The sequence below is a fragment of the Anas acuta genome, chromosome 16 (genome assembly GCF_963932015.1).
Source record: "Anas acuta chromosome 16, bAnaAcu1.1, whole genome shotgun sequence".
NCBI lineage: Eukaryota > Metazoa > Chordata > Aves > Anseriformes > Anatidae > Anas > Anas acuta.
Window position 1 is genome coordinate 2,248,858 of NC_088994.1, and position 27,993 is coordinate 2,276,850.

Below are 27,993 nucleotides of genomic sequence, written 5' to 3' on the forward strand. Positions count from 1 at the left end.
AGGACAAAAGAGCCGTGTATAGGGGCTGATGTCCTGTGCTGGAGCCAGGAAGGTTTTTTTTTTTCCTCCTGAAAAAGCCATGCACCATTTCTAGTAAATGTGGAAGGGTATTCCTCCAACAAAACAACAACAAAAAGTCTGCGTTTTAACAATTCTTAGTTTTACTTCTTTCTTGTCATAGACCTGTTGTTGAAGTTCTAAAAGAGAATCAGAAAAACCTATTGGAAGAACTGGTGGTATTGCTTTAGGGGAGTTAAAAGCAAGTAGTTATGTTTTCAGACAGAAATCAGCCCTGTGTTCTTCTGTGGAGAATAAATAAATAAATAAAAGCCTATTTAGTTTTAAACTGTTTGCTTGCTTACTAGACATTTTGGAAAATTTGAGAAGGCTGCCCTCTGGCCAAAGTAATAACAAAATAAAGCCCATGCTCAGACTTCAGTCCTTCTCCAACCATTAAACCAAGTATTGTAGCATATCTTGTAAAAACCTCATACTGAATCCTCATTTAAGAATGACTGCTGAAACACTTGCTCAGCTCAGTGTAAAATATTCTTATCACAGTGTTCTCTACACCTCCTCTACAGCATGCTTCTAGCAGGGTCAGAAGTATTTGAGATGATGAAAGGCATGCTTGCTGTCTGGCAGTAAATACTCACCCCCTACATTGTTTTTGTAGGTGTTGTACATCTCTTTCACCCGGCGGTAGCGGAATGCTAATTTCCTCATCCAGTCAACTCCCCCGTGAACGCCTGAGCCCAGACATAGATTTGCACTGGCAGTTGAACTGTGAAAGCCATCTGCAGAGAAGTTATATGTGCTGGGAGAAGGAGGAGGGAAGGGGAGAGGTCATTAGAATCACAGTCTATACAGTGCCAGCAGGGAGCGGAAACAACTGAAAAGTGATGTGGAGTCAAGTGGCAGCAGAGATGTACACAGCACACGCTGTACAGCCGTGGAGTTCATCCTTGCTGCCTGCTCTCACCCACGTATCCCAGAAGGGCGTGTGCCACCCTGCCTAATGCTCGTTTCCACTGTGTAACTTTTCTGTGTGCAACTAGAACCAAAAGATTTGAAAGGGCATTTGTGGCCTGTTATTTTTCATTTACTTGAATGATTTATTTCCAGGCTAGGGAATCAGCCTGGTTGCCAGACCCATGATCCCACACAGTCATTAGCCTCATCTCTGAAAAAAAACACAGCGACAACTACCACAACTGTAAGCAGTACAGGTTGTTTAGCACTTCCTCTCAGTTCTGAGGTTCTCTGGACTACAAAACATCTGACTGTCCTCAGGTCACTGAAAATTCTTACCTGCCTGTCATCCAGGCTGCTAAGCCGCAGAAATAGTCAAATCTTAAAGAATTTTTCTGGCTGCTTGGCTATATTGTTAAACATGAACTGAACACATTAATCAAGAAAAAAAAAATAACTAAACAAGCCTTAAATGCCTGCACTGTGTAAAGCTTTTTAAACAAAAACTGAATGAAAACTTCAAAGCAACCCCAGGGTAATTACCACCATGGGTGGGGGCTAGTGGCAGTTCCACTGGCATTCTAAACTGACAATGTCTTGGAAGGCAGCAAGGCTGTCTTCCAGGTGTTTGTTCCTGTCTTGAGCCCTCCTTGATGCACCTCGCTTTGTATCAGTGCAAGCATTTCTTTAGCACTGAGGTGCATCAGATCAGGGAACTGTTCCAGTTTAAAGACAATATAGTTTAAAAACAAGCAAAGGAGTTGCTTTTCAGCTGGATCAATTCTGTGAGAATATGGCTGGGGGTGGGGTATGGAGCAGCTCGCGTTATCCTAACACGTTTGCTGGATGGCAGCGTCAGGGTGGGTTTCAGAGCTTCAGCAGAAGGCAGACTGGGCTGCAGTTGAAGAGGGCAGCTGCACTCATGGGACACAGTCTGCTGGGTCAGGTCACACACCCAGCAGAGTCAGACAAACTGAACCAGAGCAAGGGAAGAGACAGAAATGCTAAGAGACTCAGACCTAGCGTTCCTGGGCTACATCTTGAAGCCAGCTCAGCTTAAAGTGCTTCTGGTACCTCACTGGGGCAGTAGCCAGTGCATCTACATTCACATCCTGATTTACTATGCAGTAATTTCCCCTTCTTGAAAGCTCTGAGGCCAATTTATTTCAGTATTAGAACATCCAGATAAATTTAACATGCTTAACGTATTTCAGTTAGCTCAACTTCATATCCCGCACAGACAAACCATAAGCATGAGAAGTATCTACAACTGAAACCACTTAGGGGCTTTTCACAGGATTCATGATACACTATTAGCTTACAGCTTTTGTTGTTGTTGTTCACTCAAAGTAATTGCACTGATTGAGATAAAATCCAAATTATTATTTTAATCAATGTCTGAATATTTATCCAGACTCACCTGCTAACAAGCCACAGGAGCCAAAGGACCAAAACATGCATGTGCCATTTCAGTGCATTACAAAGCACAAACCATCAATTCAGTTTCAGCAAAAAATCTTTTGAGTGTTCTCTACAGAAGGAGAAAGCTCTCCTAGAAGACTGCTCCACTGTTTTCTATGCTGCTTCTGCACCAATTTCTCATAACAACCATCCACAAAAACACAAACTAAAGTTTTGTAAGAGCTCTGCATATCTTCTTCTTGCACTGATTACAGTGACTACAAGCAAAACTTTGGGAAAGGTAAATGTAATCATACAAAAATAGTTTTTATGTACATGATTAATGAACTTAAACAGGCAATATTAATAGTTAGTGCAGTTTTGGTGTATGTTTACACCAGTGACAAGGCTGTGGCTTTGGCAAGGACCACAGTCCATACAAGTAAGCCCATTTATTACAGATTGGGCAGTGGGAAACCTTTCAGTCTGGTTTTGAAAGGGTTTGGCTACACTTGTGCCAACTGGCTGGCCAAACCATGTTGGAAACCAGTGTAGTCAGAGCAAAGTTCACCCTAATTTTAAACATAATTCCTAGAATGGTTCAAAGCTGAGCAAGGTCAGGGCTTGACAGTAGGCACAGGCAAATTAATGTGTGAACACCAGCTCTGTACTTCTGTGTGTTTAATAACTGCAGACAGCATGGAGCCAGGAAGGGGAGAAGGCACATGGCCAAGGAAGTTTTTTTACAACACTGACCAACCCCCTGCTATTTTCAAACAGCTGGGGACTACCTGGCCTGCAGCTTCCACCCGGAGATCCCATACCTTAGATCTTGACCATTATCATCTGACGATACATCATCTATGTGGATCTGGTCACAGTCCTGAGAAGCGTATGAAAAAAATACATCAGTAAATAAATACTTTGAAAAAACATTTTAAAGAACACTTCATGTAATGAAAAATGACTTCAAGGCTAATGCTACGAGAAAATCTTACATGTTGCCAACACTGTCTAGTACAGTATAGCCAGCTGACTGTTATAAACAATATTACACAGCACTTGCACAAATAACTAACTGTGTGTGAGACAAGCTGTTATCTAAAGGTACAACAGCTCCTTAATAACGCACTAAGTGGAATTCCTTCCTATGCAGATATGAGGGAGAGAGAGGGGCTTGTCTTTTAGCCAGGAAAACTGTTTTGTAAATGTTGTTATACATGATAAGGCACAGATTTGGCAGCCTCTCCCACTGTGACAGTACTTCTTTGGACAGAAGGTGTATCCCCACATAATTACAAGGGGAGATCTGTCTCAGAAATTTCCAGAGACACCTGTCCTGTTGGTGTTTTCCCAGGGCATACCGAGGGGGTTCAGCTTCCTTTGATGTGCAGAGAAGCACTGAAGAAGGCACCCTTTCATAGCCCTGTACTGCAGAGTTAAGAAATAATGTGTCAGTAATGAGGAAATCCACGGACAGGAAATTTAACCAGAAGGTACACTTAGAGCTCAGCCTGCATGAAGTACGTACTCAAGATCTTATCTTGCAAAATTCTTCATTGTTTGAATCACGGAGGCCCTGCCTCAAAAACTTGAGAAATGTTGTTTCTATTGTTTCCTTCCTAGTCTTAACACCATCATTAGAGAGAGGAAAATCTGTAAGCTTCTACCTACTGCCTTAATCTCTTTTCTCCATGATCCTTGTAGGTAAGGAGAAAACAAAGCCTTCAAGCTGGCAAACACTACCCTTTGTTCTGGCTGATTTTCAATAGAAGTAAAAGCACAGTTGATATAAGGAGACTGAAGTCAGAACAACTACAGCTAACTAAGGAACAGTTATCCTTTACCACGACAGTATTTTATGAACCACACAATCACCTACCTTACATAATTATAGGCTTTACGAATTACTTTAAATTAGCCCATCCAAAAAAGAAAAAATCCCCAAACAAGTAACTAAGCTTGATATCAATGGCAAAATGTCACGCATTGTTCTTGCTCATAATCACGACATTTTCTGCAGAACTTGTTTTAGATAATTCTCAACAAGTCATCCAATTTCATCTTGTTCTTGTCTCCTCAGTCCTCTTCATCAACATATGACTGAGGTGTATACTCTGTATAACCGGAACCAAGTAACTGTATTGCAGATTTCTGCTGGCACCTCTCTCTCTTCCACCCACTGTCATTTTTTAAGCCCCCCTCTCCATAGCTGTTGTGAGCCATGCTGGGATAATATTGATGCAGCCCACTCCATTTCAGTTGTGTGATGCAGGGCATTAAGTCAAGGGAAAGGTATTTGTGGAGGGATCTGTTTTTCTCATTTGTGAATGAATTGTTCTGTACACTGAAGTGTGACAACAGTAGCTATCACATTTCTGACTTAATAAAATACCATGACACTTGGTGAGACACTACCTCATAGTCCGCCGGCTGAGCCTATCATGTTACTGGGTAAAACACAGGGAAGCTGGTTAAAGCAAGAATGTGGACCGTGTTTTACTACTTGGTTACGAGACTAATTTTTCATTCTCGCAGAATTTCCTTGAGATCTTAGTGAGTGGGGAATCAGGGCAGGATATCTGGGCTGCTGAAAAGAAGGTCCAGATTGTCTGAATGGAAGTCTGCAATGGAAAACCCAGTTTCCACATCTGCTGACTTTTTAAAATGATACTCTAGGATCTCAGAGGTACGTGATCTGTTGAATGTGCAACCTGTAACGGAGTCAAACGTGTAAGACCTAGTCAATCCTCCAAGCTCCTGGAACGGAACTGTTCTTACTGTTGTGACATCTCCAGGCCAGTCAGTGATACACAATCTGCCTCCAGATGGGAGCAAGCCCTTGAACCCACACAGAAAGGTGCTTGAGCTAGCACAGCTTTGAAATGGTACCACAGGCTTGGAAAAAGCTTCTGCTGCTTCCTTGTGAAATACAAGCTCGTTCTGAGGATGCATGGAGAAGCTCCTTCAGTTACTACTTCTGCTCTCTCTGCATATTCTCTAGGTTAGTCTCTTGCACATGTAGAAACAGCCTGCAGACATACAGGTTGTCCATTTTTGTATCGGTACTGTGTTAGATAATTTTAAAAAACATCTAATGAATTAACTGATCACTTGAGCTCGCATCTCTTCTTAAGGTGGGGATAGGGGGTTAACAGTTCCCAGAACAGGAAACCTCCAGGGAGGGCTCTGAAAGGCAATAACCTGTAAACACACTAATCCCCTTGTTTGCTAATTCCTCATTCCCTTCTCGGTCCTGCTGTCCTTCACACTTGCTTTCTAGAGTGCTAGGCAACGATATCTCCAGAGGGAGGATGAAATGTACTATTTTCTAGCTTGTGTTGCACTGTAAACAAAAGGAGCCTGGGAGAAAAAGCACAACCCTGAAAAGCCCAGAGTCCATACTTGAGCTTCACCATGATCTGTAACCGTGGTCAATTCCTTTTCTGCCTGATTTCCCAAAAAGGGAACAAAGAGTGAGAAGATTTCCTTTCAAGTGTATTTACTCATATAGTCTATAGTGTGATCAGAGCCCTTTATAGGCCACACCTTGTATGGCCTGCATTTGCAGACAGCAGGGATCTAACCTGCCTGTACTGCAACTGCAGTCAGAGGTGATGTGTCCAACAAGCACCGAAGTGCTACATGAGTAGGTGAATTAGTGTGGTACACCCACATATTTATAATTTGAAAATGCGGCTCAGCAAACACACGCCTCTCGCTTGCCTGGGTTGTGCTTCTAACAGCCTCCAGAACAGGGCAATACTTGTGTGGCTGCATGCCCTCAAAGCTGCCCTTGTCAAGGTTTGGTGCCTTCATTCTTTGTTACAGGGCAGCCACACCATTAAGCTGTGTTTTAATAAGTATCGACCCTCCTCCTGCCCAAATCTGCTGGAAATAAATCCATCTTCTAAGTTCTACTACTCAAGAGTTAACTTGCTGGCAGAGAAACCCTTTCTGTAAGAAGACCAGAAGTATTTGGTAAGAGTCGAGGCCTAGGGCTTCTCCATTCACCCACCTGCCCTGGAAACTGGTGATCAGCCTCCTGCTATCCTGAGGGCTGGGGGTGAATCTTGTGGGAAATGGGCCTCTGGTAGGCTGCAGCACCAAGAGAGGCTGGGCTGTAGCAGCTTATTTGAATGGATCTGCTGGTTCTACTTTTCACACACGCCCAAGATTCCCCTTCTCTGGCATAGCAGGAAAAACACTTCCAGACAATGTATCCAGGAAGAAGTTGCCTGAATCCCACCCAGGAAGACCCTGAAAACATACAAAACCCTGGCCAACAACAGGGTGCCAGGGAGCAGGATGGCACTGCGTGTGGTTCAAGGCTATGGCACATGTGAGGCGAAGGCAGAGTAACAGTGGCCTGACTCCTGTGTTCATTTGGCAGGTTTTTTTTACAGAAGCAAGCTCTGAAAATTCCTGCTATTTATTCATCTGTCATCCACTAAGCTGACAGCTTGCATCAACTGCAGTAATTCATTCTCTTGATTTTCTTAGTTTTCAATGTAAGAGCAGCAAAACAAAGGGCTGCCTAGTTTCCTTGGACAAGTTGACAGTGTGTTGCCATAGAGGAAAGCCCTATTTCTCTCTCCTGTCTTGCTGAAACATTAAAAGAGGTACGATGTGCCACAGCCTGATAGCATTATTTCTGCATAAGGCAAGAATCACATGGCTTTGATAGAAAAAAACAAACAAACAACTACTTCCAGTTCAGGCCCCTCACTCAGAATTTGAAGCCAATTTTTTGCTAGGCTGTCCAGTCACAGCCTTACCAGGCTAATGAGAATTACATAAATGCTAGCAAGGACTGTGTGACCCTTGCTGTATCTATGGGCAAATGATTTATCCTCATCAGGCACCTTCTAGGAATGTTTCAATAAAGCTTTATACCCTGGCAGCACCTTCTGCTCTGCACAGCACTGAAAACTGCAGACAGCATAATAAACCAGTCCCCTGTTGCCAAAACAAGGTAATAATTGATTTCCTTGTCCAACCTGCCTCTCTGGTGAGGAGAGATGACATTTCTTCTCCCTCACAATTGTCCCCCACGCTGAGGCAGCCATACTTTATCTGCTTCAGTATGCTGGGCACCCCCAAAATGCCTGAACTTGGCTAAGGAAGGATTTATGCCAGAGAAATGTCTTGCTATGTTTAGTATTTCCTAACAAGAGTATTGCTTTAGTACTGGACAGGGTGACAATCCTACCACTTTCTCTGTACAGCTTCTTTCACCTGGCCCCACCACAGAATATGATCAGAAATGGTTTCAGCCCTGTACAATTTTAGCTTATTTTGTGTTGCACAGGTCAGTGTTATGCCACATGATGGTGCTAATGCATATGGTAATCTTTTCAGGTCTAGAACTGAAGCAGCTTCTGTGCTTTTTTTTTTTTTAAAATCTATTTTTTTCTCAAGAATATCATTCACTGTGTCTTTTTCAAGCCTAGCACTTGGTGATGTACAACCCTTAAATACCACTTTGTGAACGCTCAAGCCTGACTTTCATTTACAATCCAAAACCAAGGAGTAGGATGGCTAATGAACAGAGATGGATGACTTCTGTTCTCGGAACACAGAATTTTGTAAGGGGCATTCACTTCTTTTGAATCTTTCCTTATCCATCACTTTAATTACTGAAATGCTCAGCTAAAATCGAAACACCTTGGTTTGTCTTTGATTTGAAAAAAAGTTTAGTTTGTTTCACTTGTCAAGCATGAGTCAAAAGGGAAGACTGAAAAAAAAACCAAACAGATAATTCTCAGTAAGCAAACCCCCAGATTGTAAGGAGACAGGTGGCAGGAAAGCAGGCACCTCCTGTAATGTGTGGAGGAACACAGCACAATTAAGCAGTGAAGGAATCAGAAGTTCTCACTGAACTCATCAGGCACAGAAAAAGTTATCCCATTTTATCCAGCACAGAAACAAACCCTTCATTTTTCAAGTGAAGAGAAAGTCCGCAAAAGCCTACCGAGGGATCCCAGAACTTTTTCCTCCAAACTCCTCCAAGCAGTACTCTTGACTCCAAGGTGCCCACAGCACAAACCCATCCTACTCACTGTAGGTGACTCATTCACATCATTTCTACTGATTGCAAATTAAAACAACTTTTCTTCAGCACTATACAGCTGTTTCTCAGCTGGTGACAGAATTTTGCTTGCATGACTTTGTTTGGATTTCACTATATATTCAAAAGGATTTTCACTTTGTATAAGGAAGGCATAGCCAGATCGTAATAATCTGCCATAATGCAGACAAGGAGGAATTTTTCCTCTTGGTCTTTCATGTAGAAACTCACATAGTTTCATCCTGCAATGTGTCTGCACTTGAGCAGACCTCCTGCTCTGCCTCTGTGTGCAGAACAGAGCTTCCTCAAGAACAGAGACTGTTTTTAAAACCTCTGCATTGCATCATAGCTAATTGCTACCTGCCCCATAGGATCTATGCTAATTTAGCTTAATAAAATTATTAAATAGCAAATTTCTGGAGAAGCAGCAGTAATGTCCTCATTATTAGATTTACTAAAACTGCCAAAAGCCATCATTGTTACTGTGTATTTAGAAAAAAATTCCTTAACAGAATGAAGATGTCAAAGGGACATACTAAAAGTATGCTTCCAATAAACCATCTAAGGCCCATTTCTTTGGGGTCAATAATGAAAGTTTCTTGGCCAGAAAAACAAGTTTGTAGAGCAGATGCAAATGATTAGAAAGAAAGATGCTAAATAAAATAAGCAGCTACATACCTCCAGGTCATTAAAGAACAGATGTGTATCTGCAAGGTTGAAGATCATTTCTTCCATCATAAGACCTATCCGCACAGACGTTGTAGTGTCCTGTTGAGGGAGAATCATTTTTTTTCCCATTCATTTCAATTTCTTTTTTGGGGGTGGGAGATATTAGACACAGGATCTACACATTCCTTTTTCTGAAGATATGGTCATTAAAGTCATTTAATTTCCCAAGTGTATCTTAGCATGATTTTCCCATCCCTTTTTTTTTTTTTTTTCTATTTTCTCTACTAATCAGTTTCTGTTCTCTGATGGATGGATATAGCTCACCTTATGCATTTCAGCCTGTACATCCAGATGAGTTTAACAAGAACATTTAAACACCTGAGAAGTGTTTCTGTATAAGAAACACTTCTGTATAAGAATTGCTTCAGTAGGTTGGACAAAGAAGTAATTTCCAATAGCATCAGTACACAGCAGCTAGGGGACAGTTATAAACAACAGAGCCCACAGAGGGTGATTCTCTCCAGACCCTGTCCTTTGAATCAGCCATAAGAGGCCAGCATTATTCTTTACACATGAAAGTAGACTTTTAACGTCAAGCAGCAATACGATGAGCAGAATCTGAAAACAGAGCCCACAAGTTCAAACATAAATTATCTCTCTTTCTCTAAAGCATGCAATCTGCATCTCGGTATGCTTGGGTTAGGTCTTTACTGCCATGCTAACTTGGGTGATCAGCACAGAGCAGGACAGAAAGACAGACGTGTTGTTCCCACATCAGAGCCCACTGTGTGGCACAGTGTCTACTGGCCTTGGTAGCGTAAGTGCACATGGAGATGCAAGAGCAGCCACACTGGTGCAAAGCTCTTCCATCTCTGCTGAAGCTCTCTGTTTATTTAACAGTACCAGCAGAGTTAAAACAATCCCATCCTCCCATGCAAACCCAATTACAGCAGGATAAAATGCTTGTCAAAGTCTGACTATTCTTGCTCAGGACAGGACATGCTCTGCAGTGGCATAAAGCTTACTTGCAGAGCCAGAGATGTCATACTGGCAGTTACACCCAAGTAACTACACCTATTTATAAAATGAAGACAAAACAAAAATTGCTTATTACAATGTTGGATCAGTCCATATGCCATTTGAACTGGTGTTAGAAATGGTGACATGCACTTAATTCTCCTGCCTGCATGGACTGACTGTTTCACAGTTTGCTTGTTCTGCAGTTTTCTTGTATCAGCAGTTCCTCCAGGTCTGGGTCCAACTTGGCCCTAACTTGACCCCAGACAGGGTCCCAAACCACTTCCTTAAAGGGAACAGCAAGAAAACAATGCAGAAGCTCTGGCTGCCTACAGAATTTTAAAAACATACTTTTTCATGAATAAAAGAACATGAAAACACACATGCCAGCAGTTCTAAAACAGCTCCTGTACATATTAAGCACCTGTGAAGTTTCTACCATCCTGCTCCTGCTCCGACCAAAATCAGTGACAGAACAAGTACATTCCTGTGCAGCTCTAATGCAGGATGTCCCAAGCAATATGGACCTCCTGTGTGTTTAGTTGATTTACTTTAGAAAATGATTTTTCTCCCTGTTCTTTGCTACCCAGCTAAGACACCACAACTGCCCGTGAGAGGGCCACCACTTCACTTCCCTGCTAAGTCACAAACACAAGCTTCAATCAGACCAAAGCAGCCAGGCTGACTGTTTGGCCAGGGAAGCCGCTCGCAGACAAACCCGTGTAGAATTGACTGTTACTGGCTGACTGCATGTGTGCAGCAAAGCCACTTGGTCCCTCGTGCTGCCCCTGTGGGTAGGGGGACAGTGGCCACTGGGCTCTTACAGCTCTTGGCGTACTCCTTCAAAGCTGCTTCCTGGGCACGGTGTACAGCGCCGGGGATCTGATGCTCTGAAATACAACCAAGGGACATGCTGCACCCAGCCTGGTGCACTACAGTATTAAATAAACTGCAGCCACTTTTCCACATCTCCCCTCCTCAAACAACTGACCTTGTTCCTAAACTCACAACAAAAGCACAGACATGTTCTGAGGCAAACTAGGTCTCTAGCAGAAAGTTTTATTATTCATTCTGAATATATTCTTCTTCAAAAATGCAAGTAAAAATAATTTACAGTTAATTTGAAAAACAAGCTCAAAAACATTCTGCCCATTCAAACTAAACAACAACAGAACTTGAAAAAAGAGCACTCCCACAACAGGCTTTTATTTGTAATTCATCTTCATTAGGACAGGGATCTCTCATCTTTACATTCATGTGGGTGGTTTTCCTCCGCTAACGTTACAAGCCATGCTAAAATGTCAGATTTATATGTAGTCTTTGCACTAATTTTCTGCAGATTTCTGTGGAGTCATGTTATTGTATGACAGGACAGTAATGAATTAGCTGAGGAACTCTAACAGGGAGCATAATGTTTGGAGGATGAGTACATTTCAATCAACCTTTGCGGCAGATGCTGTTGACATGGATGGTGTATTACACACTAACCTAATTATTACGCATTCTTGGTGTAGTTCTCTTTAATTAGAGCAGAATGGCTGTGGTTTCAGCCATGTGTGTGACTTACGAGCACTGTGCCCATCTGAAGAAAAGCTCAGTCACTGATGTTTAAACATGCTTATTGCCGTCCCTGAAAGAAGGGCACTTTCTCCTCTGGGCCAAAAGTAAACTCCACCAGGCTTGCCTTGAACATGTCTACCTTTAAGCCCCAAACCTGCTCCCCTGATGAGGGGCAGGGACACAGGTGCAATTAGGGCATCTGACTGTGGCCCCATGTGAACAGCACTGAATCAAATTTTACTACCCAGGTGTAGTTACACGAGGGAACTGTTTTGAAGAAAATATGCTGCTAGGAAGAAATGATTTTGTAAAATAGTTTTTAATGAAGCAATTTATTTTTATACATTTCAAGGATCATTAGCCTTTAAACCTCTTTTAGGAAGTCTCATTTGTTGGTATCTGTCATTTATTCTCTAAGTTTTGTCTTTAGTTTTATTGGTATTAATCACTAACAGGGACTAAGGAACATTTCCACAGTGTATGGAGTTACCTTCTCTTAAACTAAACAATATGGAAATTAAACTGTAGATGAGAGGAAAAAAAAAAACAAAAACTCCTTCTCTTGAGATATAGAATATGATGGAATGAAAATAAAACAGAAAAATGCACTTTACCACCCAGAGGGGAAGTCGTTTGGGGAAATGATCTGGCATCAGTGCTTTCACAGTATGGATATTTCCTCTGCAACAAGGCACGCTTCCAAGTCTTAAGCTGATAAAGTTAAAAGGCAAATCAGTGCTCCCAGTATGATGTAGGTGTCTAGAGGCATGAGGCCAGGGTTCCACTAGCAATTATTTATTTGCATTACTGTTGCACTGATCTAGAAGCACTAGTCCCAGACTTGAACCCCACTGTGCTAGTTCTACCCACACAGGAAAAACACAGTCCCTACCCACAGCTTGCAATTCAAGTATGAATAAACAGGAGAATCAGACTGATGGGCAAGCACAAAAATGACACAGGTATATCAACGTGTCGTCAGAATTCTCTGTATACGGTATAAAGAATTGGAAAGAGAATTATGATTTCTTTTTTCCTGAAGATGTTAATGGAGAACTCTTCCTAAGTGTAGATAGAAGTCCTGAAGGACTAAAGCATAAAGCTGTGCTGCAGGCGATGCCCTAGTAGACTGCTAACACCTACATTAGAGCAGTCTGAGTTTAGCAGAGCAATAGGAAGTTGCTGTATCCATAATGATGACTCCTGCCAAAATGTATTACCATAGGAAAAGTGCACCCTGGAGCCCTAGGAACCAGCTTCCTCAATAGCAGATCTAGCCAATGTTTTCTGATGCATGTGAAGCCCAAGAACGAAAGGGCTGTGGTCAGCTTGAAATCGTATCTCCTCCAGGAACCACTTTTTTTTTTTTTTTTTACAGTGAAAACAGATTCACCTAAAACCTCGACCCTGAGTGTTTGTTCAGTGACATTAGAAGCGCGAGGTCCTACCCCTCTGCTAATCTACAAGTCATGCTTTCATAGACAAGGACAATGAGAGGCAGGGATAGAAAACAGGCAACAAACTCCTATAAATAAAACCTCCAGCACCACAGTGCGTTTCTGTGTGCCTCACCTCTGCAGGGCATATTGTTGGAGCTTTCTTCAGGGTTGGTGTTAAACAGCCCCAAAAATTACACGACAGATCAGGCACCCCAACAGAGCTCAGCTCATGACCGATCAACACAGCCTTAATGGGCTTCTTCCCGTCAGCTGGATGGGATAAGCATCACAGCAGTGGTGCTCGTTTTGAAGTACTCATTCCCAAAGAGCTTGATACTCCCACTAACTGCCACACCTTCACTTCCACATTTACCCAGTAGTAGTGTTTCACAGCTGCCCATTTCTGCTCAGCGTACATCCTGAGAGAACTGAGAGGTAAAAAGCCCCCACTCCTCTTCACTTCTTTACAAAGTATTAAAACATAAAAAGAGGAAAATAAGCTTTTTTTTTTTTTTTTTTTTTTTTTTTTTTTTTTTAGAAAAAACAAACAAACCACATTTGGATCAAGTGTGTTGAACCTAAAGTGTATTCCTGGACATGTCTCCCTATTGTGTCTGTCACAGGACCTGTGACTTCTAGCTAAGGAGGACTGATGTGCTGTTGCCTACTGCCGACAATGCTGTGAATGAGATAATTTTCAGTAGAAGTGAGGCACTGCCAGCTCCCAGATCTGTAACTGCTTGCTGGGGGGCAGCTTTACTGCCCTTTCAATGGATAGCTCTACTAGAGGAAAACACAGAAAAGAGAAGCCTCTGAAACACTCTTCAGGGCAAGGCAAAAGTGTCCATTCACCAAGGGGAATGTTTTCTTTCTGATCCCAAAAGCATGAGCTGACACATTTGCTCTGAATATTGCTTTTGTGCTGGCTAGTTGCATGCACTGCTCCTCTTTGAACTCATTCTGTAGATGTGAATTGTTACATTTTAAAATCACAATTTTAATTCACTTATGTCCTACAAGCTAAAAACATCCTTCCTAAAATTAATTCTGTTTCCGTTTCATTTTTCTCACTATGAATAATAGGATGACAGAAGGTGGCTAGGAACTTGATGAGCAGCCTTCAGTCTGGCCTTGCTCAAAAGACAGGCTCACCTATGCCTGTGTTGCTGTATCTTCACTATTAAAGGTAGCGTTACCTACAAAAAAGCCCATGCTGGATGCAGCCACACTTCAAACTGCACTGTCAGCATCCTCCCAAACGGCCTTCTCACCACTGCTCCTGGAACACTGAGCTGGATTTTTCATAAACTGCTTATACTTGCCCTAAAGAATGCATTAAAAAGACGTGTTTGTTAACACCTGCAGTTACTACTAATCCACTTGGCTGGATGTCCATAGCCAGCTCGCCCCTCTTGTATAGCGTAATTTTGAAAGGAAGCAAGAAGCAGACTTATCTCTGGCAATCTCTCAAGTGCAAGTCACTCTCAACCCCAGTCCTGGCTCCAAATGAGCCAGTTCCAATCCTCTGCCTTACAGGTACCCTGTTCAGACATGCAGGCCATTAGCAAAGGGGCAAAGCTGCCTCCTTTGAGACAGGTAACAAATCCGCTTGTTGTCTGACTCCGCGTCTATTTAGCAACGTGCCAATTAACCCAACATTCAAAATGTTAGGACAAAGTCATTTGGAGAGTGAATCTTGGACTCAGACCTTCCTACCTCCCCACTTAAATAAATAAATAAATAAATAAATAAATAAATAAATAAATAAATAAAGCAAGCCCTTCTACTTAAAACCAATCACTGTCTTTAAATCCCTGTCAAATACCTGTTTATACCATGAGCAAATAATTACTTTTCTACAAGGAAGAAAGTATTAATTAAGGTTATTCATCAGACTCCTATTCTGTAGGGTTTATCTGCCACAGGTGTCAGCCAGAGGTGAGAGACGGATTAGTATACAATCAAGGGCTTTCTAAGTTAAATCTCTTCCTTGTGGTTAGCTGTTAATAATGAAGTTGTCACCAAGAGAAAGAATTTAATAGTTTTAATTGGGTTTAATTACTTGGAAACTCCTGAAAAATGGACCGGTTTGGTTGTAGTATAAAAATAATAAAAAAAGCAAAGACACAAACGCCTGGGCCACATGTTTGAACAAAGAGAGCCTGTGAGAATAATCATTCTTTGGTTGTAACATTTTATACCTTGATCTGAATTTGCGACATTAACCAGGCTTTCCCATAAAAACAGAAAATTAACCTCGTGCATCAGTTCTAGTTCCAGTAAGTCAAGGGGGGCAGCTGCTGCGCCTGGCCCCATGGCCGTGCTGCCTGCCTAGTGTGGGTCTGCCCACGTCCCTTTCTGTCCTCCTGTGTCCCCATCTGTCCCCGTGATGTCCCTGTGTCCCCCCATCATCCTCTTTGAGGGTGAAAACACATTTAGCTCTTTTACTAGATTAGAGCTTAGTTTTGTTTATCCTTTTTTAATAGAAGCAGGTAACTTCTAGACCCAGCTTCTCAGAGCTTTTCAGCTGAGAGAGTGGCTATTTGTGAGACCACTGGCTTTAAGTACCCAAGTAGTTTAGGAGCTCAAACTCATTTTTTGAAGTGACTTTGTTTCTTTTGACAAAGAATTGTCCTTTTTCAAATAGCATCACCCAGTTTTCTCATTTCCAGGCTCTAAACTTTTTGGCCCCCAAAATGAAGACATACAGTTTTACCTAAACATTGACCTAGCCAGGTTTCTTAGACAATCTACTGAATTTAAATGATGTCTCTACAGTCATTGGCAGTGTGACCTCATGGCGAGTCTAAGCCAGACAGAAAGCAAGTATCATTTAATCCTTTTCTTCAGATAACTTTCAATATTCACCATTGCTGTGATTTGGGAGGTACTTCCACAGTACTGCTTACTATTTACTGAAGGATTCTAACTCACTGGCATGGTTCTGTTCAGAAGTGGTTGGGGACTACACCTTGGAAATTACTACAATAAGCAAATGGATGTGTCAGTAATTAAATCCTCACATTCAAGAAGCACACAGAGGTTGAAAGGGTTTTCCTCCCTCCTCAAATGAGCTATGCTTAGGGAAAAGCAGGAATAACTAATTTATACAGCGCCTGAACCCACGGGTGGATTCCAGGCCTGTGGGAATACAGTACCTAAATACATTTTAAAAGCTGGGCCATAATGCTCGAGAACAAATGGAAGTTTTTTTTAGGAATCGTACTGGATCTGGCTGGGATGGAGTTAACCTTCCCCACAGCAGCTGCTAAGGAGGGGGTGAGAGGGGCTGTATGGTACTGAGCTGCCTGTCACTGTTAAACCACAACAGTAACATGAACGGTTCACGACCAAAAGTCTACAAATAATTTCTTTTTACCATACAGGGCATAAATGTCAGAAAAGGTGTGGATTTAAACCAAATACATGTTTTAACCCCCTTGCCCTTCTCACAGGAAAATCACCATATTTCTATGTAAGCCCTTGATAGCTCTGTGAAAAATACAAAACTCCCGGAAAGCTTGGTGGAAACATCGTGGTGTGTAAACCTCAGCACAAATGCGCATTTGTAACATGCAACTTCCTAATGCGAGTTACGTTCCTTTATTTTTTGATACTACTTTTCCCTTAAAAATCAAGTCATAATTCAGCGACATGGGAAAGCAGGTTCCCTTTACTCATGCTCGTTAGACAATCCAGCATTGTTCCTGACATGTATTTTATGTCAGATATAATCCTTTAATACTTCCAAATGCCACACATGCACTTTGCTTAGAAAGCCCTCGGTTCACCTAAGCTGCAGTACAAGAGGTTACATCTACATGAGCTCAGAGCATCTCCCATGCCCAGCATTGAAGCTGTTGTGGGTCTGGTTTTGCTGTTTCTGCTGCCGCTCGAGCCAGGACAGATGATAAACACAGATGTTTGCTCCCGAAATACACATTTGAAATAATCAAATAGCTGGAATTATTTACTCCCTTCTCTCCAATAATGAACTAATAATTGATATAGCAGCATGTCTAAAGTAACAGACTTTTTTATTACCTGCAGTGATTGAATGCTTTTTTAATTTAACTTAAAAAGGCATTAAATACAAGGTTTAGCCTCCAGTGGGTAAAAAAATCTCCAACTTCCTCAGAAAATCCTTTCCAAATTGTATTCATCTTGACTTAATCCATGATCTACTGAGTGAATTAGGCTCTGTTTGTTTTGAAAATCTATTTTATGGAGTTCCAAGGACTGTGTTTTCCTTAGGAAGGGCTCATTCTGCTTTTCTGACCAGGATGCCTGCTAGCAGCCCTCCACATAGGCCTCTGCAGGTTTTTAACATCCCAAGGTGCCCCACACATATGACTAACAAAATGTAAATAAACACAGCTGAGCCTGTAAGAAATTGGAAGGTTTTCTCATTAAAGAAATAAAATAAACAGATGTCCTTAAGCACTTTGGCTCATGTTTGTCAAAGGAATGGAAAACTCTCAGATGTTTGAACAGCAATAGTGATAGCCACATCTCAAGCGAGGGAAGAAGAAAAAAAGCAACAGCATGGCACTTTGAATTAACTAATGGTTCTCAAGGGAGGGTGCTTTTGATTTGAACCTTAGCAACTTCTACAGATAGTTTTTAACAGCCGAGCAATAAAATGGGGTTTTATTCTTCCTCAGTTTGTAAAGTAGTTAAGGACAGTTTTGGCCATTAGAAGCATGAATCACCATCAGATTTGATTAAATCCCTATGGTGTTTCAATCAGGTCCTGGCTTTAGGGTCCTGTGAGGGAACAACGCAAGGGAAAGCACAAGCTACTCAAAGCATTCAATGAAAGCAGGGAAAAAAAGAAAAAAATCAACTCTGTGTTTTTAAAAGGACCCCAAGTAGGGCCACGCAAGAACTTTTTAAGGACTTTATTTTTTACATTTTAATTGGTAATGATAATTCACTTAAAGGAAAGCTTTTTGTAAGAACATGTAACTGCCAGTGGAACTTCTGAGGGATCTTAGATCTACATCAACATTTCTGGTGAGAACAAGACAGCCCAGTTCAGACAACCAACAGAAGCTCTGACGTTCATCCAAAATGGCAGAAAATCGTTTTCAGGTCCTCTCCTCAGCTGGGCCAAGCAGTGATTTTAGTTACTTTGTCCAGAAGGTCTTAAGGCCCCACTACTGCTGGAGGATGCTCTCCTACTCCCAAGCATACCTGTGGCACTGCAAGTCCCTCATAACATCAGTGCGTGCCCCGTGTCCACCACACTGGTACCTGGCTGCTTACAACTTGGAGAAATCTAATGTTGCCACTTCTGAAATGTAAAATAAAATGCATCTTACAGGGAATTTTATGAATCTTAACTCCCAAGTATCAGCAGACATCAAAGTGCTGATAAAGATCCAACACAATTCAGGTATTTAGACTGTCCTCTGGATTTGTTCCATTTAGTTCCAGGATTTCAGAGTAACTCATGCATGGAATGATTAATTTTAATTCTAGATTTTAGTTCAATTGCATTTCATTTTTGACACTAAAATCCCGTGGACGTGTTTTACTAAGGAGTATCTCAACACAGAACAAAAAACTCACATTCTGGAAACAGTACAAAATCGTGAGAAAAGGAATTAGCCTCACACATACCCTTCATCTAGGGAAAACAATGCACTTGGTGCACCCTTTCTTCTTGATACTAGTCCTCTGAAAAGTAAGAGAATGAATCTGCAACATAATACTTACATTTCTATGAAAGAGATGCAGAAATACTTAATGCTTTAACAGATTATGGAACAAGCTTGCAAATATCTCAAGTCAAGGAAAGAGGAATAGACTCATGTGTTCTGTTTTTTTGGCACAGAAATGCTCATAATCTCTTTTTATTGTGTCTGAACTAATACTACTAAAAGAGTCTTTCTGTGTTGTGCCTTGCTGCCTCAAATGGCTGAGGCCCCTTGACATGTACTCAATTCACGTGAAATCCCAACAGCACTGTAATAGATTTTGATCCATTTTTCCCATTGTATTTCGTTAGTGATTTGTCAGGCAGATCTCGGCAGACACAGTGAAGGCTGCAGCCACCTTCCTGCTGAATGGGAGCTCTATTATACATGTCTGAAGGGATTGAAAGGGCTTGGTGATCAGCACATTAAGCTATAATGATGGCTTATGTCTGGTGTGGTCTCTAAGCACTTGGTAAATATTCTGTACCCATGCAGTGATCAGAAGCCTGCAGAACAGGTTTCTAAAAACTCCTGAACATAATATCCAGAGTTAATTGGCTATAGAACTTTTTTTTTTTTCCCCTCTTTTCTTTCTCAGGTAGTCTCCTCCTAAGAAATGAGGGGGTGGAGAGATTTCCTCAGGTTTGACAGCTTTGCTGCCCCAGCCATTTAGACCGTGACTCCGTGTGTTTGTGCAGGTATGCATCCATTCAACCACGGGCAAGAAAGCAAAAGGAGATGTGAATCCGTAGGCCACTCTGGCTGCCACTGTAAAGGCTGTACTGCAGGGACCATATGGGAAAGACATTAAGACCCCATGTCTGGTGACTAATACACGGGACAGTGCGCAGAGTTTGACAGAGGGGATTAGAGGAGCAACACAGACTGGGCCATTCATTCGTATTTCAAGCTTGAGTAATTTCTGTGCTTTAACTTCTATTAATGCTGTGAGTAAAGTATTTTCCAAACACCCGAGACCAACTGCTCATGCACTGAGGAACCCATATCTATGGCAAGGATCACACAGGTTTCCCTCAGATGAGTTTTATACCAGACATACAGAGAATTTTCACATGAAATCAGGTCAGAATGCATGCATTGGAGCACTAATCATTAATGTCCAAGAGTCATGTAATGACTCTAACTGGTAATACTTTTGTGAATTCTTCCCCACACCTTTTTCTTCTTTTTTTTTTTACACCTTTTTCTTCCTTTTTCTTTTTTCTATCCAAAGTCAGATTGTTTTGGACAGCTCCCTGCTGCCACCACCACCAAGAAAAGAACAATATGCATAAGCACTGTGATTTTGTAGCTAAACTACACAGGAGTTTAGTCCCCAGTCTCTGAAGCTAGGTTGATATTCCTCCTACCCTTTCCCTCCTCTCCCAGGAAAAGTCACCCCAGAAAAAGGTGTTATTTTTCAGCTTAAGTGGCTTCATAGTCCAGTTTTCTGGGTGGCTGCACAGCAGCTCTACCAGCACAACCAACAGGACAATACTGGGACAGGAATGTTGCTCAGGGAACGGTGAATATCGTACAAAATGGCACACTTTCTGGAGGAAGACAGAACCAAGACCTTCATGTGTGAGATTTAATTCAGGGCACGTGCATGTTTAATCACCGGCATGTAAATCTTTTATGATCAATTATATATAAACATAATAATTTTAGGCCCTGATACTTAATTTACTTTGAGATTAACGCTTCCTATGTTTTTCACAAAGTAAGAGATTCTGAAATACTATTAACCTTTGGCTCACTGCTTCGTTTATATTTGATAGTTCAACTCACTTTTCTGAATTGTGTTACTATTTAATGGTTCCCAGGACAGCCTGCCTGAGTGTGCTCTATTTCCCTCTTGGTTTATGGTCTGTTCCAAAGCCCACTGAAGCCTCTGGTTGTCTTTGGATCAAGCTGTTAGCCTATAATACTTTTATAACACAACCATTACCTTATAGAAAAGCTCTGAGGAATTTAAAACTGATGAAGCAAATGAAGAACTAAAAAAAAATCCTTCTACTGAAGGTTCTCAAAGAGACTGTTGTAGCTTAACAGAAAAGGTGATTCATTCACTAAAAACAAAACACAAAATCCCTGCTCATACCACTCTTTACATTTGTATAAAGGAAACAGTCAACGGAAGTTTGTCATTTTCTAGCTTTAGAGGCCTTTCAGAGCAGACAATCCCCTGAGTTTCCATTTTCCTGTGCTCTTCTCTCCGTAGACTGCTGCTCACAAGTGCCCTGCCTTGTCCTAACTTTGCTCTCAGAGCTGATGAGAACAGTTCAGCTGCTGGAGAAGGCTTTGGATAAATCCTCTCTGGCTAACTCCCTGCCATCGCTTCATCCCCACGATGATTTCTGCTACAGAAATGGCAGCTTTTGCCTCCATGGCAGCCCATCAGCAATAGCTCGCAGTCACTGTGATGGCAGGGCTCCTCACCTCGGCAAGTCTGTCACAGCTCTTGGCCCATCACCATATGTCCCCCATGTAGCAGATCCTGACCCCGCGTCCTCTGAACTTGGACAGGAGGCAGCAGATGAAGGGAACTGCTTCGGAGCTTTTATGCTGGACCAAAATATCCCCCCACACAGTTAAGGGAATTCTCCATATGCCATTTGCAGCCCCTACTCAATCCTAAGTATGACCACATCGCAGGTCTACACCAGCTCAGTTTATATTTCCTGATCCTGCCTAGTTCTTTCTATTTTTTGCAGGCAGTAGGTTTGAGCTTACACATGTATACCTCAGACTGCCTTATTCATTCCGTTCCCTGGGAAAAGTAACCACTTCAATTACCTTGTGCAACATGGGTCTGAATAAATCCCTGCTTGGAAACACATGCTTGGTTTTCAGAGGGTGCTGCTGGAAGTGTTAGCAGCATTCCAAATGCTGCAGTAGACTTCCACACCACAAACACCATTTTATATCCTTTACAACTGTGCACATCTAACAGCAAACAATAAATCTATCTTACTAATTACACATTCAGCTTGTTATAACTGTCGTAAAACAAGTACAGCTGCTAAAGCCATGAAATGATGTCAAATCATATTTCTGCTTTCTAGAGAGAAGCAGGGTTGTTTTCCAGTCTCCTGATGAAGTTGACTGTTCAAAGCCATGTGTGGAAACAGCTGCCAACTAGGTCATCCACTTTAATTAGGTAATGATATTGTCTTTTTTCCTACCCGTTTAAAAGTGTTTGACATTGTGTAATTCAAAGTGACTTAAGTGTTTATCATAAAAAGCTGCCTTAGGAAGAAATTGAAGCACGTGGTACTAAATCCAAGACCCAGCATTTTCTCCTTAGCAGCCAAGTTGTGTCTGTTCAGCCACAGAGAGTTGCCTAAAATACAACTGCCAGTGTTTCAAAGGGGGTATCTGATGCACGGGTAGCTGAAGATCTGATTCCTAAAACTCTCAAAAATGTATTCCACCGCAGCTATATGGGAATAAGAGCCAGTAGTCTTTGTGGCAACCTAGACTGACTAACACAAAACTTCTCCTAAAAAAACAAACAAACAAACAAACCAGCAACAACAAAAAAAAAAGTCTGAGATTCAAAAGAAAACAGCATTCTAACAAAAAATTAAAAAATGTTACCTCATTCAGGCCAGAGTTACTGCTCTCTGGCTAGGCTCTTTTCTCGCAGAAGACAGACATTCAAAGAACATCCTGATGTCCTATCTAGCAGCAGCCAACAATACAAGCTTTAGAAAAACATGGGGCTACTTGCAACATGAAAGAGAGGTAAATTAAATTTTCACATTAGAAGGAAATACCACAGGACATATTTATACAAATGTGTCTGAATAAAATCAGCAGCATCTGTTTGAAAAGCTGTCTTATTAGCTGCCCCCACAGTTCCCAATGCAATTTGGCTGGGCAAGCAGTAATGTTAAAAAAATTAAGTTTTACCTTCCCATATCTGGATGCAAAGGTTCCCGTGAGTAAGGAGTGAAAAATAATTATCGTCTCATCCAAATCCCACACAAATACACGCTGTGATGACAGATGGGGTGGAAAAGAGAAATACAGTTACACATTACGCAAATGCAAGAATTTGTTCATTCAGGAGATATGTCCTGTTGGACTAGAGCTTTTTAAGATCTCAAGCCCATTTAGAGCACTGACTGCAGATGCTTTGTGAAAGCATGCAAAATGAAAGATGAAGAATTCTGGAACTACGTGCGTTCTGATTGCCCTGAGAGTCTGCTCTCCTAACAATCACAGACATCACCTGTTGTGTGTCAAGTTGGGGGAACAAAACAGCAGACTTACAAGAAGCACAAAGTAAAAAGATGTACATATGAAAAACAGTCTGAGATGCTAATAATACAGAAACTGTGTGATTATTCTGACTACCCAATTTAAAAGGCTTCAGTTATATTACTGATTTTACTCTGGCTCTTACAACTCACTCATTTGATAGTCGGTTTTGCTAATAGATGCAATCACTTCTCTTTGCTGGATTTACGTAAGTTAATGTCATTACCTCAATCTCACTGTCAGCAGTAGGAGAAGGATCGTTGCTTCTTTTTGACCGGGCTCGTACCTTGCCATCCGAACCTCTGTGATGTCTGTCTGTTTCTATATCTTTTGCTGGTGTTGTTGCATATTCCCCTATTTTGAAAAAAAGAACTCCATTATAAGCTTAATTTTTGCACCGATCATTATAATAAAAGCAGGAAAGCTTTTAGTGGAGAGCACCAGAAACATTATGAAAATGCTATCAGAAAATCTCTTTTTATGTCAATAGCTGACATTGTTAGAGAAATGATTTATAACTTCTAAGATTAGTTGCAACAGTTTCAGAAAGCACCAAGACTTTATATAAAACATTTTAAAGTGGATGTGTCACTTCGAGAACCTTAACACATTTTTAAATTAAAAACAAACAAAAACAATGCAACTTTTTGAGTTTTACCCCTCTCTCCTCCTTTTCCAAGAGAGAAACTAGAAAGTGGAAAAGGAAACGAGGATCAATTCAACATCTGCAGAAATGATGTTTTCTTAACTCGATGAATACTCATGATTAAAAAGATACTTTCAACATCAACTTTTATTTTTAAAATACATAACTAGCCTGTTTAGCTGTATTCCATTTCACAAGGGACAGTAGTTTAGAAATAACTGAGAAGAGACAGGTAAAACTTCCCTGTATAAAGTATCTGTTTTGATTGGCTGGAGTTTCATAAACCTGTCCAGATTTCACTTACCTTACATTACAAATCCTTTTCAAACATATTTTTCTTTTCACCTTGCTAAGCTGTGGCCCCTCCAACTTCCTATAATAACCATATTCTTCTTCAGAGCAGCTTGGATTGTGCCTAACAAGCCTTTTTTGAAGCCACGCTTTCTCAAAAAGGCTGAGATAAGATCTAAGAACAGAAAATCCTCCAACTGCTTTCAGAGCAATCTGTGACCGCTTCTTTTTAACAACCAATATTAGTTTATTTTTCTTTCAGAGCAACCACAGATGTTCAGATTTGTTCCATAAGTCAGCAGACCTACAATGGGCGTATACTGTGATCATCCTCAAATTATGTGGCATTTTATGTAAATGTTATTGCATGCCAATGAAAACTTTAGTAGGGAAGCGATATCTGAAGACTGTACTTGAACAGTACATTGGAGGATCATAATCCGTCAATAATTCCATAAACCATTTAAGCCTCAAGACTTTAAAAATTAAGCGCTCAAAGAGAGGCCACAAATTCTGAAGACTTTTTGCATGGAATTCATCCTGAACTTTTAACTTAGACAAACAGTTTACGTTGATTTTTTTTTTTAAAGAGACTTCCTCTTAATGAACTTATTTATGAATGCATATATTACACTTTGTTATTCGGAGTGAACACGAGCCTTGATGGAGATGTGCGCTAATAAGTGCACTCTAGGGCTTTTTCAGAGCATGCCATTCATTGCTAAACACATTAGCACTTCTTACTAATCTGGATTTTGCATGTAATTATTTTCTACCTTAAGAGGAGATCAAACCAGGCATGCTCATGGAAACACCACAGGATAGTCTTACAGAACTTGTATTTTCAAGTCTCTTCCCAAAATTCCGTGTTGTACTGTGTGAGCAGAACTGTTATGCGCTAGGAAATCTCATTTATCCAGGTAAATGCATGTATTTAACTGAATTCCAACAACAAGGTTACAGTGCTTATGTCTACAGATGGCTGGAACTGCAAAACTAAGAACAGAAGAAATGCACCTACCAGACAGTGATTCTGTGCTCTGGCTGGTGATATTGTGAGAAGACTCCTGCAGTGAATAAGTGGAGGTTGGGATGGCTGAAGGGCTGATGCTGTTTGTGGACATGTAGGGAGAGTTGTAGGAGGAGCTGTAATACTGTGAGTACTGGCTTTGAGGAAAGCTTGGGTATGATGAATATTCCTTTGAGGAAAAAAGAAACATGTAATTTCTGTGTACCACTGGTGTTATAAATAAATAAGGCACCACATACAGCAAGGCAGTCTTATCTACACATGCAGCAAGTCATGGCTCAGGAATACTTTTGCTAAAGAAACACATTTCATTCACTTATGAAATTTCTCCTCCTCCCAAATACATTCCTACTTTATTAGAACTAGCTGGCCTCAACAAGAGGTCAGAAATCAGGCAAGTTCTGCTTTTTCTATGGGATTTTATTAATCAGCGCTGACACATTTTGCATTATAGGGTTCAACAATTCTAGTGAAGGAGTGAAGTAGGCTGCATTTTCTCATGATCAGCAACATTTTCTGATAAGCTGTTCAAATAGGATACAAAAATCAAAAAAACAATCTAACAATTGTTTTGCAGAAATGCTCACACTTGAGATTGTCCCACTGCCTCAGTAAGAACTAAATGTTGGAATAATCTTCCCTGTCTGTAGAAAAAATGAACTAAAAATATGAGGTGTGAGAGATCTCAGAGCTGAGGTATCATGATCTTTGTCTTGTTTTAAAAGGTCCAAAATAAACTTTGTAATGCTCTGCCCATCTGTTTTTTGTAAGAAGCAGGATGACATTGAAATACATTAGAAAACTTCTCTCTGGATAACTAAAACATAAAAAAAATGTTTCTTTTGTTTTTAATTGCAGCCCTTGTTCTTGTCCACCTGGTTTGCTTTTTCAGATACAGAACTATACTGTCTTTCAATGGTTTTTGTTTCCTCAGAAACATTAATTACCATCATTTATTTTATTATAAAATAAAATTAAATAATAGCCTTTAGAAAGACTAAAAGCCCTTTCCTTCTTAACTGCTTACATCTTTGTCTATGACACAGCTATTTCATTAACTCTCAGTCACCATGGAGCTCTCAAGAACAAAGATGACTCAAGTTGTCAAAATAAAATTTAAGCTGAAAATGAAATGAGAGAAATTCATTGTTTTCTCTTAAAGAACATCATAAAATGATGAAAACATCCCACTTATGTTTCTTTTTTGCAGGTAACCTCTATACTTCAATCAAATGTACTTCTCTTAGTGTTTATTGACCATGTTTGTAGCCAAAACTGAAGTAATAACAAAATTGCTCACTGTTGTCATTACAAATATGAGTCAGAACAAGTACCTTGCTGTCTAGTGATTGAAATTATTGCTCCACAGCTAACCAAAAAACATTTTCTGGACAGTGTATGCATTTGTTTGGTCCAATCAAGAAAAGACATCTACTACTGCAAAAACATCTGTCTTGTGCATATATGCTTGCTGTTTATTTATACACACACATTTCTCAAGGTATCTGAAGCATGAAGCCCACAGACAGGTGTACTCTCCGAGAAGGAAGCACAGAGAGACGGCTCAGATGGCTGAGTATTCAGCACCTGCCAACACCTCTTTCAATTTGTTCCTATTTATTACACAGTGCCAAGACAGCAGAGGACAGGATCCTAAAAGGGGAGCTCTCTGTGTAAGATGGAAAACATATCTGCAAGTTGTAAGATGGCAGTGAAATGATGAAACTCCTGGAACTGCTGTGCAACACCACAGCAGAGACTGCCAGGAGCATGTGTTGATACACACATCTTGAAACTAACCGCCAGGCCACCCAAGCAGACCAAAATGGCACATGGCAAAACACACGCTAGAACCTTCCTTAAATATATGTAAGCACCAGGGTAATCTCTCTGATCTGCCAGTCTCCCAGGTGCTTAAAATAAGTGGCAAGGTTACCAATAATAAATGCTGAGCCATACCTGATGCACAGCACTGAATCCAGCAGTATTTGTCAGGCCATTGGCTCCCTGGTAAATCCCTGTTGTGCCTAAGGGAGAGAATATCACAGTCATAAAACACAGCAGCAATCAAAACAGTGGGATATGTATAAATAAAGAATTTCCACCAGGAAATAAAGTACCTGCTCCCCAGAAATAAGCGTATCATAAATCTTGACAAACATGGGCTGTAAAGACTTCAGGCTAATACTGAGGTCTGCTTGCTGAAAGACGTTCAGAGACAACAACCCCATTTAAAAATCTGTCACTTCTTTTTCCGATAAATAATGGAAACTTTTTTTTTTAATGATCTTTTATATAAGAAAACACCTTGGATTACATTGGCAGTCACACACACACACACTTTCATGCATAGGTATGTCCTGGAATCTTGTCTTTATGGACCAGGTACCTAAAAATCTGTAGGTTGTTTGAAAATTTGTACCCTGGTGTTGGTAACCAAAACATAAGAATAATATTCCTGAAGCTTCTGGACCAGCAGGGAGCAAAAACATTGCTTCATCCTGTGAAATAATGAAGAGAAAGGATAGACAGGTGAGTTTTACATAGTTCCTTCCCAACAAAGTAGCTGATATCCATCCAAGGCTTCTTAGTTGCTGGAAGCATTACCGCAAGAATTTCATGGGCAGAGAAGTAAAGGTTCAGAAAACAGGAGGTTCGGACAGTCCTCCTTTGACAGATGACTGAAAGCTTCTTGTCCTCTGGATCCTAGACCCCTGAGCAAGTTCTAGCCTCGGTTTAACTCCGGTCTATGCTGTTTCCCATTTCAAAATTTTCCTGTTTGTATGGATTGAGAATTTCTTTCGGGACCATGTGGCATGATGCTAATCTATACCAAAAGTCTTCTTCCCATGTTGTCAGGAGTGTTTGCATCAAGGGATAGCTTCATGTACAAGTTGCAAAAGCTGGATTATGCTGACTCCATCCTA

General features: G+C 40.9%; 1 protein-coding gene across 5 annotated transcripts in view; it reads right to left on the bottom strand.

Annotated features, from left to right (window-relative positions):
* Positions 1-27,993, bottom strand: part of EYA2 (EYA transcriptional coactivator and phosphatase 2) — a 72,665-nt gene that overhangs the window by 7,300 nt on the left and 37,372 nt on the right. For 4 of the 5 annotated variants that reach the window (XM_068700742.1, XM_068700743.1, XM_068700741.1 and 1 more), the window contains 7 exons: positions 27,026-27,093; positions 25,058-25,235; positions 23,326-23,453; positions 22,749-22,832; positions 9,122-9,211; positions 3,198-3,256; positions 657-817 (listed from right to left, as the gene is read on the bottom strand). In XM_068700742.1, coding sequence (XP_068556843.1) covers positions 657-817; positions 3,198-3,256; positions 9,122-9,211; positions 22,749-22,832; positions 23,326-23,453; positions 25,058-25,235; positions 27,026-27,093 — 768 coding nt within the window. The remainder of the gene's footprint in view (positions 1-656; positions 818-3,197; positions 3,257-9,121; positions 9,212-22,748; positions 22,833-23,325; positions 23,454-25,057; positions 25,236-27,025; positions 27,094-27,993) is intronic. The other variant, XM_068700745.1, reaches the window with a different exon arrangement.